The sequence below is a fragment of the Frankliniella occidentalis genome, unplaced genomic scaffold, assembly GCF_000697945.3.
Source record: "Frankliniella occidentalis isolate FOCC.00 unplaced genomic scaffold, Focc_3.1 Scaffold73, whole genome shotgun sequence".
Lineage (NCBI taxonomy): Eukaryota > Metazoa > Arthropoda > Insecta > Thysanoptera > Thripidae > Frankliniella > Frankliniella occidentalis.
This window is the reverse complement of record NW_026267203.1, coordinates 923,093-937,562: the sequence shown is the minus strand read 5'-3', so window position 1 is coordinate 937,562 and position 14,470 is coordinate 923,093. Positions and strand designations below refer to the sequence as shown.

The 14,470-nt window shown below is 37.9% G+C and overlaps 6 protein-coding genes across 8 annotated transcripts; 3 read left to right on the top strand and 3 right to left on the bottom strand.

The window, feature by feature from the left end:
* Window positions 1–24: 24 nt before the first annotated feature.
* LOC113208636 (activating signal cointegrator 1 complex subunit 1) lies at window positions 25–1,696 on the bottom strand. Its single transcript, XM_026425725.2, has 7 exons — window positions 1,563–1,696; window positions 1,359–1,443; window positions 1,150–1,259; window positions 914–1,065; window positions 674–834; window positions 433–599; window positions 25–353 (listed from the first exon to the last, which is right to left on the bottom strand). The coding sequence occupies exons 1-7, from the start codon at window positions 1,693–1,695 to the stop codon at window positions 85–87; spliced, it is 1,077 nt and encodes a 358-aa protein (XP_026281510.1). The 5' UTR covers window position 1,696; the 3' UTR covers window positions 25–84.
* On the top strand, window positions 1,669–3,141 carry LOC113208638 (probable RNA methyltransferase CG11342). The gene is made up of 3 exons (XM_026425728.2): window positions 1,669–1,773; window positions 2,185–2,397; window positions 2,472–3,141. The coding sequence occupies exons 1-3, from the start codon at window positions 1,699–1,701 to the stop codon at window positions 3,045–3,047; spliced, it is 864 nt and encodes a 287-aa protein (XP_026281513.1). The 5' UTR covers window positions 1,669–1,698; the 3' UTR covers window positions 3,048–3,141.
* LOC113208634 (major facilitator superfamily domain-containing protein 1) lies at window positions 2,210–9,200 on the top strand. 3 transcript variants are annotated; one of them, XM_026425722.2, is made up of 12 exons: window positions 2,210–2,272; window positions 4,755–4,954; window positions 5,196–5,346; window positions 5,441–5,566; window positions 5,654–5,859; window positions 5,944–6,154; window positions 6,232–6,445; window positions 6,527–6,624; window positions 6,705–6,817; window positions 6,903–7,005; window positions 7,104–7,236; window positions 7,319–9,200. In XM_026425722.2, exons 2-12 carry the CDS (start codon window positions 4,798–4,800, stop codon window positions 7,373–7,375), a joined length of 1,569 nt encoding a protein of 522 aa, XP_026281507.1. In that variant the 5' UTR covers window positions 2,210–2,272; window positions 4,755–4,797; the 3' UTR covers window positions 7,376–9,200. The 3 variants fall into 3 exon arrangements, with proteins under 3 accessions (XP_026281507.1, XP_026281506.1, XP_052124582.1); XM_026425721.2 differs by lacking the exon at window positions 2,210–2,272 and adding an exon at window positions 4,459–4,648; XM_052268622.1 differs by lacking the exon at window positions 2,210–2,272 and adding an exon at window positions 4,669–4,690.
* LOC113208640 (chromatin complexes subunit BAP18) lies at window positions 3,120–4,406 on the bottom strand. Its single transcript, XM_026425735.2, has 4 exons — window positions 4,246–4,406; window positions 3,933–4,024; window positions 3,751–3,849; window positions 3,120–3,632 (listed from the first exon to the last, which is right to left on the bottom strand). The coding sequence occupies exons 1-4, from the start codon at window positions 4,261–4,263 to the stop codon at window positions 3,401–3,403; spliced, it is 441 nt and encodes a 146-aa protein (XP_026281520.1). The 5' UTR covers window positions 4,264–4,406; the 3' UTR covers window positions 3,120–3,400.
* Window positions 9,189–11,259, bottom strand: LOC113208635 (secretion-regulating guanine nucleotide exchange factor). Its single transcript, XM_026425724.2, has 6 exons — window positions 10,976–11,259; window positions 10,373–10,729; window positions 10,107–10,296; window positions 9,792–10,028; window positions 9,564–9,719; window positions 9,189–9,457 (listed from the first exon to the last, which is right to left on the bottom strand). Exons 1-6 carry the CDS (start codon window positions 10,991–10,993, stop codon window positions 9,273–9,275), a joined length of 1,143 nt encoding a protein of 380 aa, XP_026281509.1. The 5' UTR covers window positions 10,994–11,259; the 3' UTR covers window positions 9,189–9,272.
* Window positions 11,260–11,429: 170 nt separating this feature from the next.
* Window positions 11,430–13,902, top strand: LOC113208637 (delta-aminolevulinic acid dehydratase). Its single transcript, XM_026425727.2, has 8 exons — window positions 11,430–11,685; window positions 11,807–11,954; window positions 12,036–12,134; window positions 12,222–12,342; window positions 12,435–12,667; window positions 12,753–12,869; window positions 12,986–13,085; window positions 13,175–13,902. The coding sequence occupies exons 1-8, from the start codon at window positions 11,570–11,572 to the stop codon at window positions 13,243–13,245; spliced, it is 1,005 nt and encodes a 334-aa protein (XP_026281512.1). The 5' UTR covers window positions 11,430–11,569; the 3' UTR covers window positions 13,246–13,902.
* Window positions 13,903–14,470: the final 568 nt, after the last annotated feature.

The following is a 14,470-nucleotide window of genomic DNA, read 5'->3' as shown; positions in this document are numbered from 1 at the left end:
GCTGAGGAAAATCACTCAAGAAAATTTCAGAGGGGCAATAAAAGTTTATTGACCCTTTCATTTTTTTTACAGCTTTAAACATTTTTAAACTAAGTTTAAGCTTGCAGTTGCCTCATAATATCCATTGCTTGCTGTTGAATAGCGGCGAGAGAGATCAATAGTCTCCACTGTAATTTCTCCAAAGGAATACTCTTGAAACTTCTTTAGAATTGAAGAAGCATCAAAAGATTCACGCGTCCTCTTCAGATTTTCTCCCTTATTAGCAACATCTGAATCAGCACCCTCTCTTCGAAAGATAGAATTCATGAGAGTCACATGCAGTTTTACAGAATCAAACTGCTTAGGCATAAGACCTGAAAAATTAAGTCATGGCATAAATTCAGCTGCAAAACAAAGGTAACTTCAAAGTCACAGCTATAGAAAAATATAGACCTGTTTTTGAAAAATATTTGATAATGTCATTGGCAAGTTCTTGAACAACAGGCTCCTGATTAAGATCCTCCACTTTGCCATATAAGACATCAACTTCTGCAGGATCGTCATTCATGTACTCAATACCATAAACTCGCAATCTCAAGGTACCTTTCTGCAGTAAAGGTCTAGAACAGAAAGCGCGATTTAGCATAGATTGACTGTAATTTGGAGAACACTTAAAAATATTCAGCATACTTACTCTACTAGGTCCTGCTTGCAGTTCAGAAGAGCTTGGGCTGCCTTCTTCCTATCATCATCATCCAGAAGAACAAGAGTTCCAAGGGTGATGTGCAATTTATTTGGATCTTGAAAGATGTCTTTTCTAATGCCACGTCCTTTACATTCATTTAACACTTGTTCCTTGAAAACAGAAGCTCATAATAATGTAGCAAAACGTCTCTAAAAAGTGGAACTTTAAAAATATTGTCACTTAATTTACCTGGAATTTTAAAAATCCACTCTTAATGTTTTCATTGTTTACTGGCAAGGAGAGGAAATGAGTAAACTGCTGCTTTTGTCTTGCTGTCAGAGCAATCAGCTCCATGCGACGTCTAGCTCGTACAATGCTTTCTCTAGTTGTACCAGTTACAACTGAAGGATCAATGTTTATCGTGATATTGAATTATTCATGAAGAGATGTTGGATTATTTATTAGTACAAAGTAATTTTGCTTACCTATGTCCTGGTCAAGTCCTTTTTTAGGAATTCTGATTAACGCCTTAGTTTCCTTTTCTAAGCGAGCTCTGGTTGCTCCTTTTGGTCCAATGAGTACTCCATGTAGTGACCTGGAGAGAAAATAAACATAAGATGCGGTCGTAAGTATGATAATACTTCACAGTTTTTGCCCTGAGATATAATTAATAAAACCTATTTTGGGGGAATACCTTGGAATATGAAAGGACGTCTTCAGTCTTCCAGACTCAGCTTCTTCTATCTCATAGTCGTTGTCAGAGCAATCATCATCTCTTCCTGGGGTAGCGACAATAAGTTCATTGATTGTTGATTGAAGTCAGATTTGAAGACAAGGTACAGAGAGTAAAAAAATATTGTTAAATTGTTCAAAATTATTTGTGAAAACTAATACGAACCATCAAGATACTCCTGCTCGTCATCTCCATAGCCGGTATATTCTGAATCAAAATTTGATAAACTTGTGCTTTGTCCATAAAGCCGATAGCAGCGTCCTTTAATCCATATAACATTTGGTTTGGTAATGTCCATCTTATGCCTGTGTGGGCAAATGTTTTTATCAGATTTTACTCCTTGATTTCACTGGAGAGGAGGAAAACCCAGGCAGATGTACGGTGAAGTACACTTTTACAACAAACTGTATGCGCAAAGAAAGTTGTCTTTTCGTAGAGACCCATCAAAAACTAGAAAAATGTTTGTCGGAACTGAAACTAACCTGATTACAACTTAGCATTTAAAGACGTCAAAAAGTGACGTTGCCGGTTGTCGACGGTGTGTATTTTCCACTATCGAATCCCTATCAGTTGTACTTATTATGACGCCAATAAAAAAATTCCAACGAGCATGAGATATATTAAATCATCTTCAGGTCATTTTCCTCACAAATGCATAAAATCAACACATCATAAGAGTCGTAACCTAACCTAACTTGTTTATATTTTGTTTGCAAGGTTTGATCTTCACTGTAAACTTAATTTTTGCGTGTCATCCTAATCTGAAGGTTTCATTTTTATTTAACAGAAAAATTTATTGTTACTACAATCCCATCATTTTTTAAGCATGGATCCTCTTCAATTTGGTGGTGATGATCCTGGAGCAGTAACATTGGGTAACTTCATTAATTATTATGAGTTCCACCCTCCAGAAGAACGACTGAATTTACTTCCTGATAATCTATTGTTGGATAGATTGAATAGACCTTATGTCTTTCTTGACATAGGCTGCAATACTGGGGTGAGTGCTTGCATCTCTCTCTATCTTCGCTTCAGAATTTTGTTTATGACATGAACGCTTTGAATTTGTTTTAGGCATTGACCACAAGGCTATATGAAAAACTATTACCATCCATCAAGAGTAAAGATTCTTGTTTAGAGTCCTCTGAAAATACCTGTCATATGCTTGGTATTGACATTGATCCTGTTCTCATTGAAAGAGCTCACGGGTTGAACACTCATGCTGATCGAATTACATTCGCATGTTTAGACTTCATGTCTGAAAGAAACAATGAGGTGTTCACGCAGCATCTATCTCAATGTGGGGGACGGTTTGATGTTATCTTTTGTTTCTCAGTTTGCATGTGGATTCATTTAAATCATGGTGATGATGGTTTGAAAAGGTTCCTTCAAGATATTTCAGATATGGCAAAGATTATTGTAATTGAACCTCAACCTTGGAAATGCTACAAATCAGCTGTGAAAAGGTTGAAAAGATGTCATAAAACATTTCCTCTGTTTCAAAATCTTACCATTCGAGAGCAAGTTGAACAATTTATTGAGGACTTTTTGGTGACAAAATGTTTCTTCACAAAGATCCACGAGTCATTGGAAACAAAATGGGGAAGGAAATTACTAATTTTCAAGCAAAACCAAGACACTGGAAGATAAGTTAAATTACATAGTTTTGTTATAAAATGTCAATAAATCTTTGCCAGAATAAATTAAAAAATAAACTAGCAATACAGTATTTGTCTAAATTTAACTAAGACTATTTTATTTATGAAGCCTGGCAATTCAAAATGGATTTGAAATAAACAAAGGAAGTTGCAATTAGACAATTTTACAGTTGGAGGATGGGGTTTCATGCTATAGAAGTGCATGATTGAGACAATTTAAAAAGTTGATGATCCAGCACATTAAAGAAAGTAAAGTCCTACGACATAGTTTTAAAAGAAATATGTACAAATAAACCTAAACAAATCAAATGGCTATCCAGATAGCCATTGAATTTTAATAGCTCTTCATGATGCAACTTCTTCTGTGGGTCCATCAAATTCCAGCTTGACATCTTCATTTAAGCCTTCAACGTCAACTTCAGACTCTGTAGCATTAAGCATGTTAAGAGTAACTTCTCTGCTCATCAATTGCTGTTGTTGGTTAACTGATTGACCTGATGCTGCTTGAATTTGTGGTCTTACTTGCAGTCCTGCATCTTCAAATACTTTTTTCTTTAATGTTGACTTAATTTGACTCCTGCAAGCAGAAAATAATTTCATTATAATGTGTGTCAATATGGCCCGAAGAAATTGAGAAAGGGCATCAGCTGCTTTGATCTGAATATTTACTTAGGCCAAAGTGGAAGCCAACTTACACAGTTTTTCCTTTGATATGTTCACAAATCCGACTAAGTTCGTCCCCAAACATTAGCACAGCATGCCGGAGCATCTCAATTTCTTCGTCTGTCCATTTACTGCAGGAATAAAGCAGTTTTAAGACGACAATGTTTAACAATCTGGTGACACGAGATCAAATTAACAAACATTTCAAGCTTACCCAGCAGGTGAGTCGGCTGTTGGATGAAGCTGCATAGTCAGTTCTCCTAATTTGTTGAATGCGTTGCCGGCAGCAGTGAAAATTTCACCAACCTAGGTACAAAACAACATGAGTGATTATAAGGAATTATCTAAACAGAATGAAATTTCAAGTGCAGATAAATGTTGGAAAATTTTGAGCATGTAGAATTTTTTAAATACAGATTTATGCAAGCCTAAGGTTAGGTTAACGTGAATGCCGGGAGTTACAAGGCACGCAGTTAAGCGAATATTTCTTCGACGCAATCCTACGAAACTTGAAAAATTTGATTTACCTTGCTAGCAGAATTCATTGTGCTCTTTAAAAGGGTTAACTGGTTGCGAATGCTAAATAAAACCGTAAAGTAACGACGTTTCTCAGTTCGCGGTTTTTGTTGTTGTTGTGGTTGGCTTTCTCGAACTATATCGATCGAATCGAATTTGAGTTCGAGAGGAGAGGGGTGAGGGGTGGTGGAGGGGGCAAAGGGTGAAGTGTGAAGAAGGCAGCGGGGAGTAATCAATAGCCTTGGTGGGGAGGGGTTGTCGGCTGGTTTGTTTCTATACACATATGTTTTCTTTTGTATGTATACTTATCGCTCTGCGCAAGTGACGCGAACTCCCATGTGTGCGAGCATGAGGGGCATGTGAACTAGTTTGTCGAATAAGTGAAGGGGCATATTCGTGCCTAACGCACAGAGGGTACGGGTGATTCAAAGAAGTGCTCTTTGTTGTGGTTATCGTGTATGTGCTACTTTACGGTAGAATTTTAATCTGGTAGTTAACTAAAAAGCTCATTGTTCAACAGATATTTGATTTTCTTACTTGTTTGAGTCTACTCGTGAGAAGCCATGGATGATATATCAAGAGTAGAATCCGTGAACGCCCCAACTTCCGAAGATGACTCTGAACAAGAGCAGCAGGGTTGTGGAGGCAGCTCTTGCTGCAACCCCAAGAGCTGCATCTATAGATTCTGTGGACTTGTTTTGATGTGCCTTTTAGGTTTTGGTATGTGCTCTAGTCTTAAACTGTAATCTTTTTAGAAATTCATTCCCCAACCCTATTGAACTACTAAGGTGCCTATATCCATAGCCTATCACTACCCCTATCATTGAGTAAACACCATGACTCATGATAGTTTGTGTGTTGTCTGTACACATCATATTTCCTCTAATCCCACCTTTGCCACATCTATGTTATAATTCTATTTTATTTCAAAAATGTATTGAGAAAATATGTCTTGTTTCAGGTTCCTATTTCTGCTATGACAATCCTGCTGCCCTTCAGGATAACTTTATGCAAGATTTAAAGATAAATACTAGTCAATTTGTCTATTTGTACTCATGGTATTCATGGCCCAGTGTTGTTCTTTGTGTCGTGGGGGGATTCCTCATGGACAGGTAACAGTAATCTTGAAGTGATATATTCTGTACTGATCTCAAGATGTGTTGTGATCTTGATTTAGAAGTGATAATAACTGTATTACATTTTCAGAGTATTTGGAATTCGTCTGGGAACCGTCATCTTTGCTCTGCTGGTTGTTATTGGTGTGTCAATTGTTGCTCTAGGAGCAATTTTGAACAAATTTTGGCTCATGGTTGCTGGCAGGTTTATTTTTGGGTATGCAATAGATTAACCTATATTCATACCCATTTTCCTTTTTCTCTGTGTCAAAAGTATTAATCTAATGTTATTTTATGTTTGCAGAATTGGCGGAGAATCGCTAGCTGTAGCCCAGAACACATATGCAGTCCTTTGGTTCAAAGGCAAAGAGTTAAACATGGTGTTTGGTCTCCAGATGAGCTTTGCTCGAGTTGGGTCAACTGTCAATTTCAGTGTGATGGAGCCCATTTACCGTTGGGTCAATACCTATTATGAAGGATACACTTGTACAGGAGTGGTACTTTTCTTTGGTAGGTCATTTCATTTTTCATTAGCTGTGTGGTTTCTTAAATTTTATTATACTCTTATCCTCACACACTCCGCTTCTTTTACAGCGTCTATTACTACTGTTGTATCTCTTCTTAGTACTATAATTTTGGCGTGGATGGATCGAAGGGCAGAAAGACTTTTGAAACGCAGAGATAATCAATCTGGAGAAGTAGTACGCATTACAGACATCAAAGATTTCCCTCTAAGCTTTTGGATGATAGCTCTTGTGTGTGTTGCATACTATGTTGCTATTTTCCCATTTATTGCCCTTGGAAAGTGAGTGGATTAATTTACTTTTCACATTTCATGCATTTAATCTGTTTACTAATTCTGGAGTCTATTGTCCCTACCAGAGTGTTTTTCATCAGAAAATTTAATATGACTCCTGATGAAGCAAACACAGTGAACAGTATTGTTTACACAATTTCTGCTGTTTCTTCACCTCTCTTTGGTATTGTGGTGGATAAACTAGGTCGTAACTTGATATGTTGCTTTGTATCTATTCTTGTGACAATTGCAAGCCATGCAATCTTAGCCTTCACATTCCTCAATCCATTTATTGGAACGGTAATTTTTGCTGCTATTTCATTCTTTTTGAAGTATTTTGTGTTGTAGATTTTCCTTGACAATGATATGCTTCTTTTACAGTCTCTCATGGGACTTGGATATTCTATGCTGGCCAGTGGTTTGTGGCCAATGGTGTCAATGGTTATTCCTGAACACCAGCTTGGAACTGCATATGGAGTGTAAGTAAAGTGGTTGTCAAAAAACAATAATTTTAAATTCTATCTAAAACTCTTAATATCAATCGATGTTCTACTTTTAGCATGCAATCCGTTCAGAACTTAGGCCTTGCCTTGATCACCCTAGTGTGTGGTATTATTGTTGATAATGGCGGATACCTTATGCTGGAGATTTTCTTCCTTGCTTGCCTTTGTGGTAAGTGTTTATTTAATTTTTCTATTGCACCCAAAATAAAGTCTTTTGGTCAATACCCTCCTATCGTTTGTTTCTTTCTTTCCAGTGGCTCTTGTCACAACAGTTGTGATATATCTTTATGATTCAAAACATGGAGGAATTCTGAACATGTCTGCTGACGACCGTGAGGTTTATGAGAAGAACAGGATGTATGTCTCCAAAAATTTTGCCTTTACCGAACATAAAGTATCTCAATCTCATTACCTCTTTGAATATTAACATTTTCTTCATCTGCTTCTTCTTTTAGTTCTGCGGAGGACCTTGAACGAGAGAAGTTAGTAGCTGCTGGATCTATGTCTGATATCACTCCTCAAGATTTGCTTCAACCACATTCCGATTTCCACATACGGAATCGATATCTATCTCGTATTGGAGCGAATGTAAGCTATTCTTCGTACCAGCCTGTTTTTACATCAAAGAAATTTGTTTAAAGCATTCTAATTATGGCTTTTGATCTTGCAGCTACCATCTCACTATAATGAGAACCAGAAAGGTCTTGCATACAGAGCCCTACGATAAAACAGTGATGTGTTGACAGAGTAATACCAAAGTTGGAGTGTCATGATGACAAATGGCATTTTGTGAAGAAAAAAAAGATTTTCCTGCTTGATATGTAACTGTGATAAGTTTCAACTGCGTAGCACCATCTTGCCCAATTATTTGGCAGTGTTTCGTGATTTATTTTTACATCTGTGTTTTGTTTAAGTTTATTTTGTAGTCCATATAGTTTATATCTATGAACAAAAGTTACACAAATGTGGTTCGATTTTTGGACCAGGATTGACATTAGGAGAGTGACTTATGGCAAAATGTTTGTAGCTACCTACCTATTTTGTTTGGTTTTCTAGCAGGATAAAGATTTCTTGAAGACGATGAATTGATTTTAATCCATTCAAATGTTATATATTTGACGTTCTTGGAAGTCATCTTATTTTTCCTCTCAATGGCCATATTTTTAAAATGATGAAATCAATTATCCAGAAGAATCTCGCGGAAAAGTTTTACTGACACTAGTTCCAGAGAGAAATAACTGTGTAATTATTTATTAACATTCCAATTTAATTATGAGTAAAAAGAAGATGTATGTTATGACAGAGTTGTATTTTTGTGGGACTTTTAACTATGGTTATTTTAGCAGATAGTTGCCAATATCAATTCTTGTGAAACCCAACACATTTCATAATCATGTCTTAAATTATTAGATTGATAGTTGACTGCTATGCTTGGTGTGTTATGTAAAACCAAATGAACTGACATCAAGACAAACTATGGGCTCAGGGGGAATTTGCATTTTATGTGGAAAGTGTTCTGGCATTCCTGCTTATTTTACTGAATCTCTAAAGTTGTATATCACTCGTCAGTAGCAATTTCTATCAATTGATAAGTGGGCCAAAGTGCATATACACTTTAGCAAAAGAATATTTTTGAAACCCATTTATTAGTGCTGTAGACTAATTTTACCTAAACATTGTGTGTGGGAAAAGGTTTTATGGCAACTGAATTTCCTCAATTAGTCCTTTTTGCCCTCTTGAGTTTACTTTTAGTCACATAAACTTGCAGAAACTGTACAATTTTTTTACTGGATTGCATACAGAAGTCATTTTGTTTTAAGTGTTAGATGTGTAGTCATATCTTGAAATTTGCATGACTTAATGTAATTTGAAATTGAATTTATTTTTTACTGTTGAAGTGTTCTTTTTTCAGTATTATGGCAGGTCATTGCTTCTATCAAGGCGTGTGATGTGTAATATTAAGAAAACCCTTTGAGTGTAACCATATCTAGGTGTGAAAGTTGCTGTCTGATTTTTTTAATTTTAATGCATAGATGTGTGCGCTTGAGAGGTCAAGTTTATCACAGTTTGTGGAGGGGTGTTTTTTCATGTTCCTTTGTGAATACCCAAGTATACCTACATATATATCTATACATATTCTACCAACATGTTTGTTGTGTACTAGTATTATTACATTTTGTTGTATTTGCATGCTTGAAAATTATGGACATCCTACATTTTATTGAGATCCTTGCATTAATACCTAATAGATATCAGTGCAAAAGTGTGCCAACTATCTCATATTAACACATATATAAGAGATTATTCTATGTTGTTGATTGGAGACCTTTCACACTTGCTTCTGTTTGGCTTGCACACTGTCTTAGACCTATTTTGACTAGCTGTACATTTTGTACCTTAAATCTTCCAACAAGTCTGCCCAAATAGAAGGGAGTTATAATTTGTGAGTTAACCTGTTCTCTTATACAAGTCTATGAAATGGCTGCATCATCATATATTTTAACGGTAATAAATTTCTGAATCATGAAGTAAGTCTTCAATTGTAATGTAAATCTCTCTCTTTATTTCATTTCATTTCTTGAGCAACAACAACTTTAAAAGAAGGCAATTCCCAAGGTATTTGATTACAATTCTAGTGTGTCAGAGCCTATATCTAAAATAGCAAAACTGTGACATGCACCTGTACCAATGAGATTAGCCTTGTTTTGCAGTCCAGCTTGAATCAAAGTGGGCTCAAGAACATTTTCTTGTGTACCCACTCCACAGTTACCATGTTCATTCCATCCCCAACTCATAATACTGCCCGTCTCTGAAAGTCAATCACAGGAGAAATCAGACAACAAGAAAAGGCTCACATATTAATTGGACTAATGGATTATTAATGTATTGTTAATAGGTATCTTACAACAACATACCTGTCAGTATAATATTATGTTCAGAGCCAACTGCAATTTGCTTAATCCTTTCATCAATACTTAGAAGTGTTGGATTCCAGGATACGGCTCTCCTCCTTCCATTATTGCTTAGTTGTCCATATGTATTTCGCCCCCAATTTACCACTTCCCCTTTGTCTTAAAAAAAAGCAGTATTATTGGAAAAATACTCAAAAATGTGAAAAGGCATTGATGAGGAAGGGTTCCAACCTGTGAGAAGTACTGAATGCGTCCAGCCTGCATAAACAGAAGACGGATCTCCTTTCACACCTGTTAATGCTGACAGGGAAAGTTCTTGAGGCTCATAGACCACTGGTTGAACAGTGGAATCCAATCCTAACTGTCCAAATCTGTTGTCCCCCCACACAAAGATTTTGCCAACATCTGATAAAGCAATACAGTGATGCTGACCACATGAAATATCTATAATGTTGCTTAACTGTGACACTGAAACAAGAAGATAGGTAGCATATTGGGAAAAACATCAATATAATTAGTAGTACGAGAAGAACCATTTAAACACACCTTCAGTCAATGTGCATATCTCTGGGAATGGATGACCGTTGGAATCTACAAGACCAAGTTGGCCTTTACTTCCACTCCCACAAACAAAAACTTTGCCATCTTCCGCAACTAAAGCCAAATGTCGTAGACCGAGAGAAGCCCGTTTGACTTTTGCAGACGGTACATGTTTGGGAGAATTTAAACAGCTGAACTAAGGCAGAAATTTCAGATTAATGGTAATTTGATTCATTTGTAGTAACAATTAATATTAATAGTTCAGACTTTACCTTTTGTTTAGGTAGTGCTAGTTGACTGTAACTATTTGAGCCCCATACTAGTAATGAACCATCAGCTGCCACTGCCAGACTTGAGTCCCAGCCACAAGCTAATTGGATTATTTTATTTGGAAGTGATTCAACTGGCCGGAAAGTCGTCACCTCATGTTCTGCTACTCCTACTTGACCTTTGTTATTCCATCCACATGAATATGTTTTTCCAGCTCGATCAAGTACCAGAGTGTGACCACCCCCGCCAACAATAGATGAGATATTAGAGGGATCCAAGTTTGAAATACTAATTTCAGTGGGTGTGCAGCATGCCTCAGACACTACGTTTTGGCCCAGCTGGCCATGCGAATTGGCTCCCTGGAAATGTTGGCAACATATTAGATAATTATATTTGTTTGATGGATCGAAAGACCTTGAAACATTGCTATGGAAAATATTCAGTCATATTTTTGAATTATTTTAGACTAATACAATTAAAAAATTAAAATAAAAAGATAACAAATGAGAAACTGTGTAATGTAACTGAATTTTAGCCATCTTGATGGAAACATAGATTCATTAAGATAAACTTCAAACCAAAAGAATTGACAAAAATTTGGTTACCCATGAGTATAGCTTCATTATTCTCCAATGGTATTTGGAGGGTTTCAAGAATTAGCGACCATATTGATCGATCGATTCTGATGCTACTTCAATTTTGAGTCGACAATCTTAGGTTGTTCAACAGGGAAGACCATAGATGCTGCATGAAGAATTTATTCCACCGCAGATAAACTTTTGAATTTCACCACAGCACAGCTGTCCACGCTCTCGTCTGCTAATCATGTTGCCATGGGAGCACATATAATCAGAGTCCTTATGTTATCAACTTTCGTTTCCCTGTAGCATCTTGTATTTTCTTCGAAAGTCAGAATTTAATTAATTGAGCTACTTTGCAGTAATCTTTCAGCTTTTGAGGCAAATGTGTAAAGTTGCTATGTAAATATTGTGTGCGTTGTTGTCGCACATGGAATGTATTCATTGGTTTCCTGCTGTCACGTGACATAACCAATGACATAGCAGCTAGCTCCCATAGTCGTGGTCTTTCTGCTGAGCTGAAACCTCTGAAATTTTAGAAAGTTGACTGAAGTGGGAACAGAGATCTTAGGCAGAATTTTGTGGAATTTTAGTGCCAGGTTTGAAAAAATCCAACGCAAAATGACTGAAGCCAAACACATACTGCACAGCGGATATTTTCATCCTGTTATGCGTAAATGGCAGAGTATGAACTGTGAAATCGGTCCCCACAACCTTATGTACCCGGTGTTTATTGTGTAAGTATTGGTTATGTTTTCTGATGTCAGTAGTAGTGACAGCATCTAACTGTCACATATTTTTGTAGTGTTCTTTTTCGGACCTAACTGTGATCTTAATTAAGCCTTTTTGTTTGTCCAGGGATGACCCTGATGCTGTTCAACCTGTTGTTAGCATGCCAGGAGTTAGTCGTTATGGTGTGAACCGCCTTAAAGAGGCTTTGGAGCCCTTAGTGAAAAAAGGTCTAAAATCTATCTTACTCTTTGGAGTTGCAGAGTCTCTTCAGAAGGTATAATGTCATAGATTTGATAGTAATCGCCTGCTGCGAGTTCTTTGTTTTCATCATAAACAATTTCTGTATTATTTCCAGGATCCTATTGGAAGTAATGCAGATTCTAAGGTTAATCCTGTAATTGTAGCTCTACCATTGCTTAGGAAATGGTTCCCTGAACTAGTAATTGCATGTGATGTAAGTTGTATACGTGTAGAAAATATATCTGTTGGTTCCTCTTTTCGATCTTTGATTTTTCTGGATGCGTTTATGTGTTTGAGGCAGGTTTGTTTGTGTCCATATACTAGTCATGGACACTGCGGTCTTCTCCTACCTTCAGGTGCCATAAATAATGAAGCCAGCATCAAACGCATCGGAGAAGTGTCTTTGGCATATGCAAGAGCGGGTATGTAATTTATGAGTGCGGTGGGTGCATTGTCGCAGTGATGCAGTGAGAAATTGTCAAACAAACAACAACTCTCTTTTTATGTTCCTTAGGTGCTCATATTGTGGCCCCCTCAGACATGATGGATGGGCGTATTGCTGCTATCAAAAAGGCATTAGCGTCAGCCGGCTTATCAAACACTGTCAGTGTTTTGTCGTATGCTGCCAAGTTTGCATCAGGTTTTTATGGACCATTCCGTGATGCAGCAAAATCTGCGCCTTCAAGTGGAGATCGTAAATGCTACCAGCTCCCTCCCGGTAGCAAAGGCTTGGCTGCTCGAGCTGCAGTGAGTAAACCTTCTTAAAGATCATGATTATAGTGATCAAGTGTGTATTTTGTTATGTAATCTGCATTTATCTGTCTTGTGGCAGTTGAGAGATGTGAATGAGGGGGCAGACATGCTGATGGTCAAGCCTGGTTTAGCTTACTTAGATATTGTCAGGCAAACTAAGGATGCCCATCCAGAGCACCCTTTATTCATATACCAAGTTAGTATTTGTGTTTTGTTTATTATTTTTTTCCTACTGTCAAAAATGTTATATGTTTACATAATTATTATCTAAGTTATTTGTGTGAGCTCATTGTAACTTTTAAAATTGCCCAGGTGTCAGGAGAGTTTGCTATGATAGCACATGCAGCAAAAGCTGGAGCTATTGATTTGAAAACAGTATTGGAAGAAGTCCTTGTTGCCATGCGACGTGCAGGTAGAGTCTCTTACAACAAAATTATATACTAGTTAAGTATATCATGTACATCTTGTGTTCTTGGAATAATCGTAAAATATTTTTTGCAGGTGGGGACTGTATCATAACTTACTTCACACCTCAAATTCTTGATTGGATGCAAATGAAGGCAAAACTTTAAACAGTCTGTCTTACACTGTACAGGAATTACAGAAGAAGTGGATGGTATGGTGGGTTTGTTTTACCATTAAAATGGGTTAGTGTAGTTGGAATCTAATGTACAAATGTAGTGATATTGTAACTTTTCTTTTGTTGAAAGAGAGAACCGGCTTGTGTAATTTGTTATTGTTAATGATTAGTGGGTTAAGTTTTTTTTTTTTTGAATTTGGTTGTGGTTTTGTCATTGACATTTTTATTTGTTCCTAGAACTCCCATTGTTACAATTCCTGAATCTCATTTCTCGTTATTGTTGTCATGTCTTGAGTAGCCTGTAGTTGACTGAAAATTCCATTCTGTGATATTTCTTTCCCTTACTCGCAACTTAACCACTGCCTCGCTGCTGCTGTGTTCGATGTGTTTACGTTATCAATTAGTTTTGTTTCATCAGCTACCCCATTCAGAGGTGTACTGCTGTTGCTGTGTTGCTCTCTCTCTCAGCAGGTTCGAGCCCCTGCGCGCCCGGCGGGCAGGCAACCCATTCGACACGTGGCCACAAGGCGCAAACTGAACTGTTAGTTCTAAGCGCATCAATCAAATGACATAGTGTATAGCTGTTTATGGCTCTCTGTGACCGGACGTTAACAACGAAAATAAAAATAGTACTTTGTTGTTAAAGAAAGTGATTTGCTGCATTGTCCAGGTCCCCCGGGCCCGGCACACGTACAGTATAAAAAAGTACACGTCGCAGCGAGGCTGCCATTCATTGCCAGCGAGTTGCCGATAGGTGTTTCCTCCACCAGTGACGGCGGCGAGTGATAGGAAAACGGGACAGGTGAGTTAAGCGATCACAGGCCCCGGCGGCACGGTGCGAAATGGCACATTACCGAAACGATGTTGCGGGCAAATTAGACTGGTCACGTTATCGTTTGGACATCGCTTCGGCGGTCGTCGTGGTGGCTCATGTTAGACTCCCTCCCCCTGCCTCCCGCCCTCCCGCCATGTACATACTAAGAAGCAACACACCCACCACTACTTCATCTCCTTTCGGATGCCCGCGAATGAAGCCCCTCAAAGAGTCCCTTTAGAATACCTTCCCCGGCGAGGGAGATTGAGATTGCCACAATAAGGGCGGCGGCCCCGTGTGAGCCGAGCGGGATGCGTTCGGGGAAAACGTTGTGTTGCAGCATTCCGCCGGGGATTAGAGAAGTGCCGTCATCACAACACGCTCATGCATGAGCCGGTGCAGG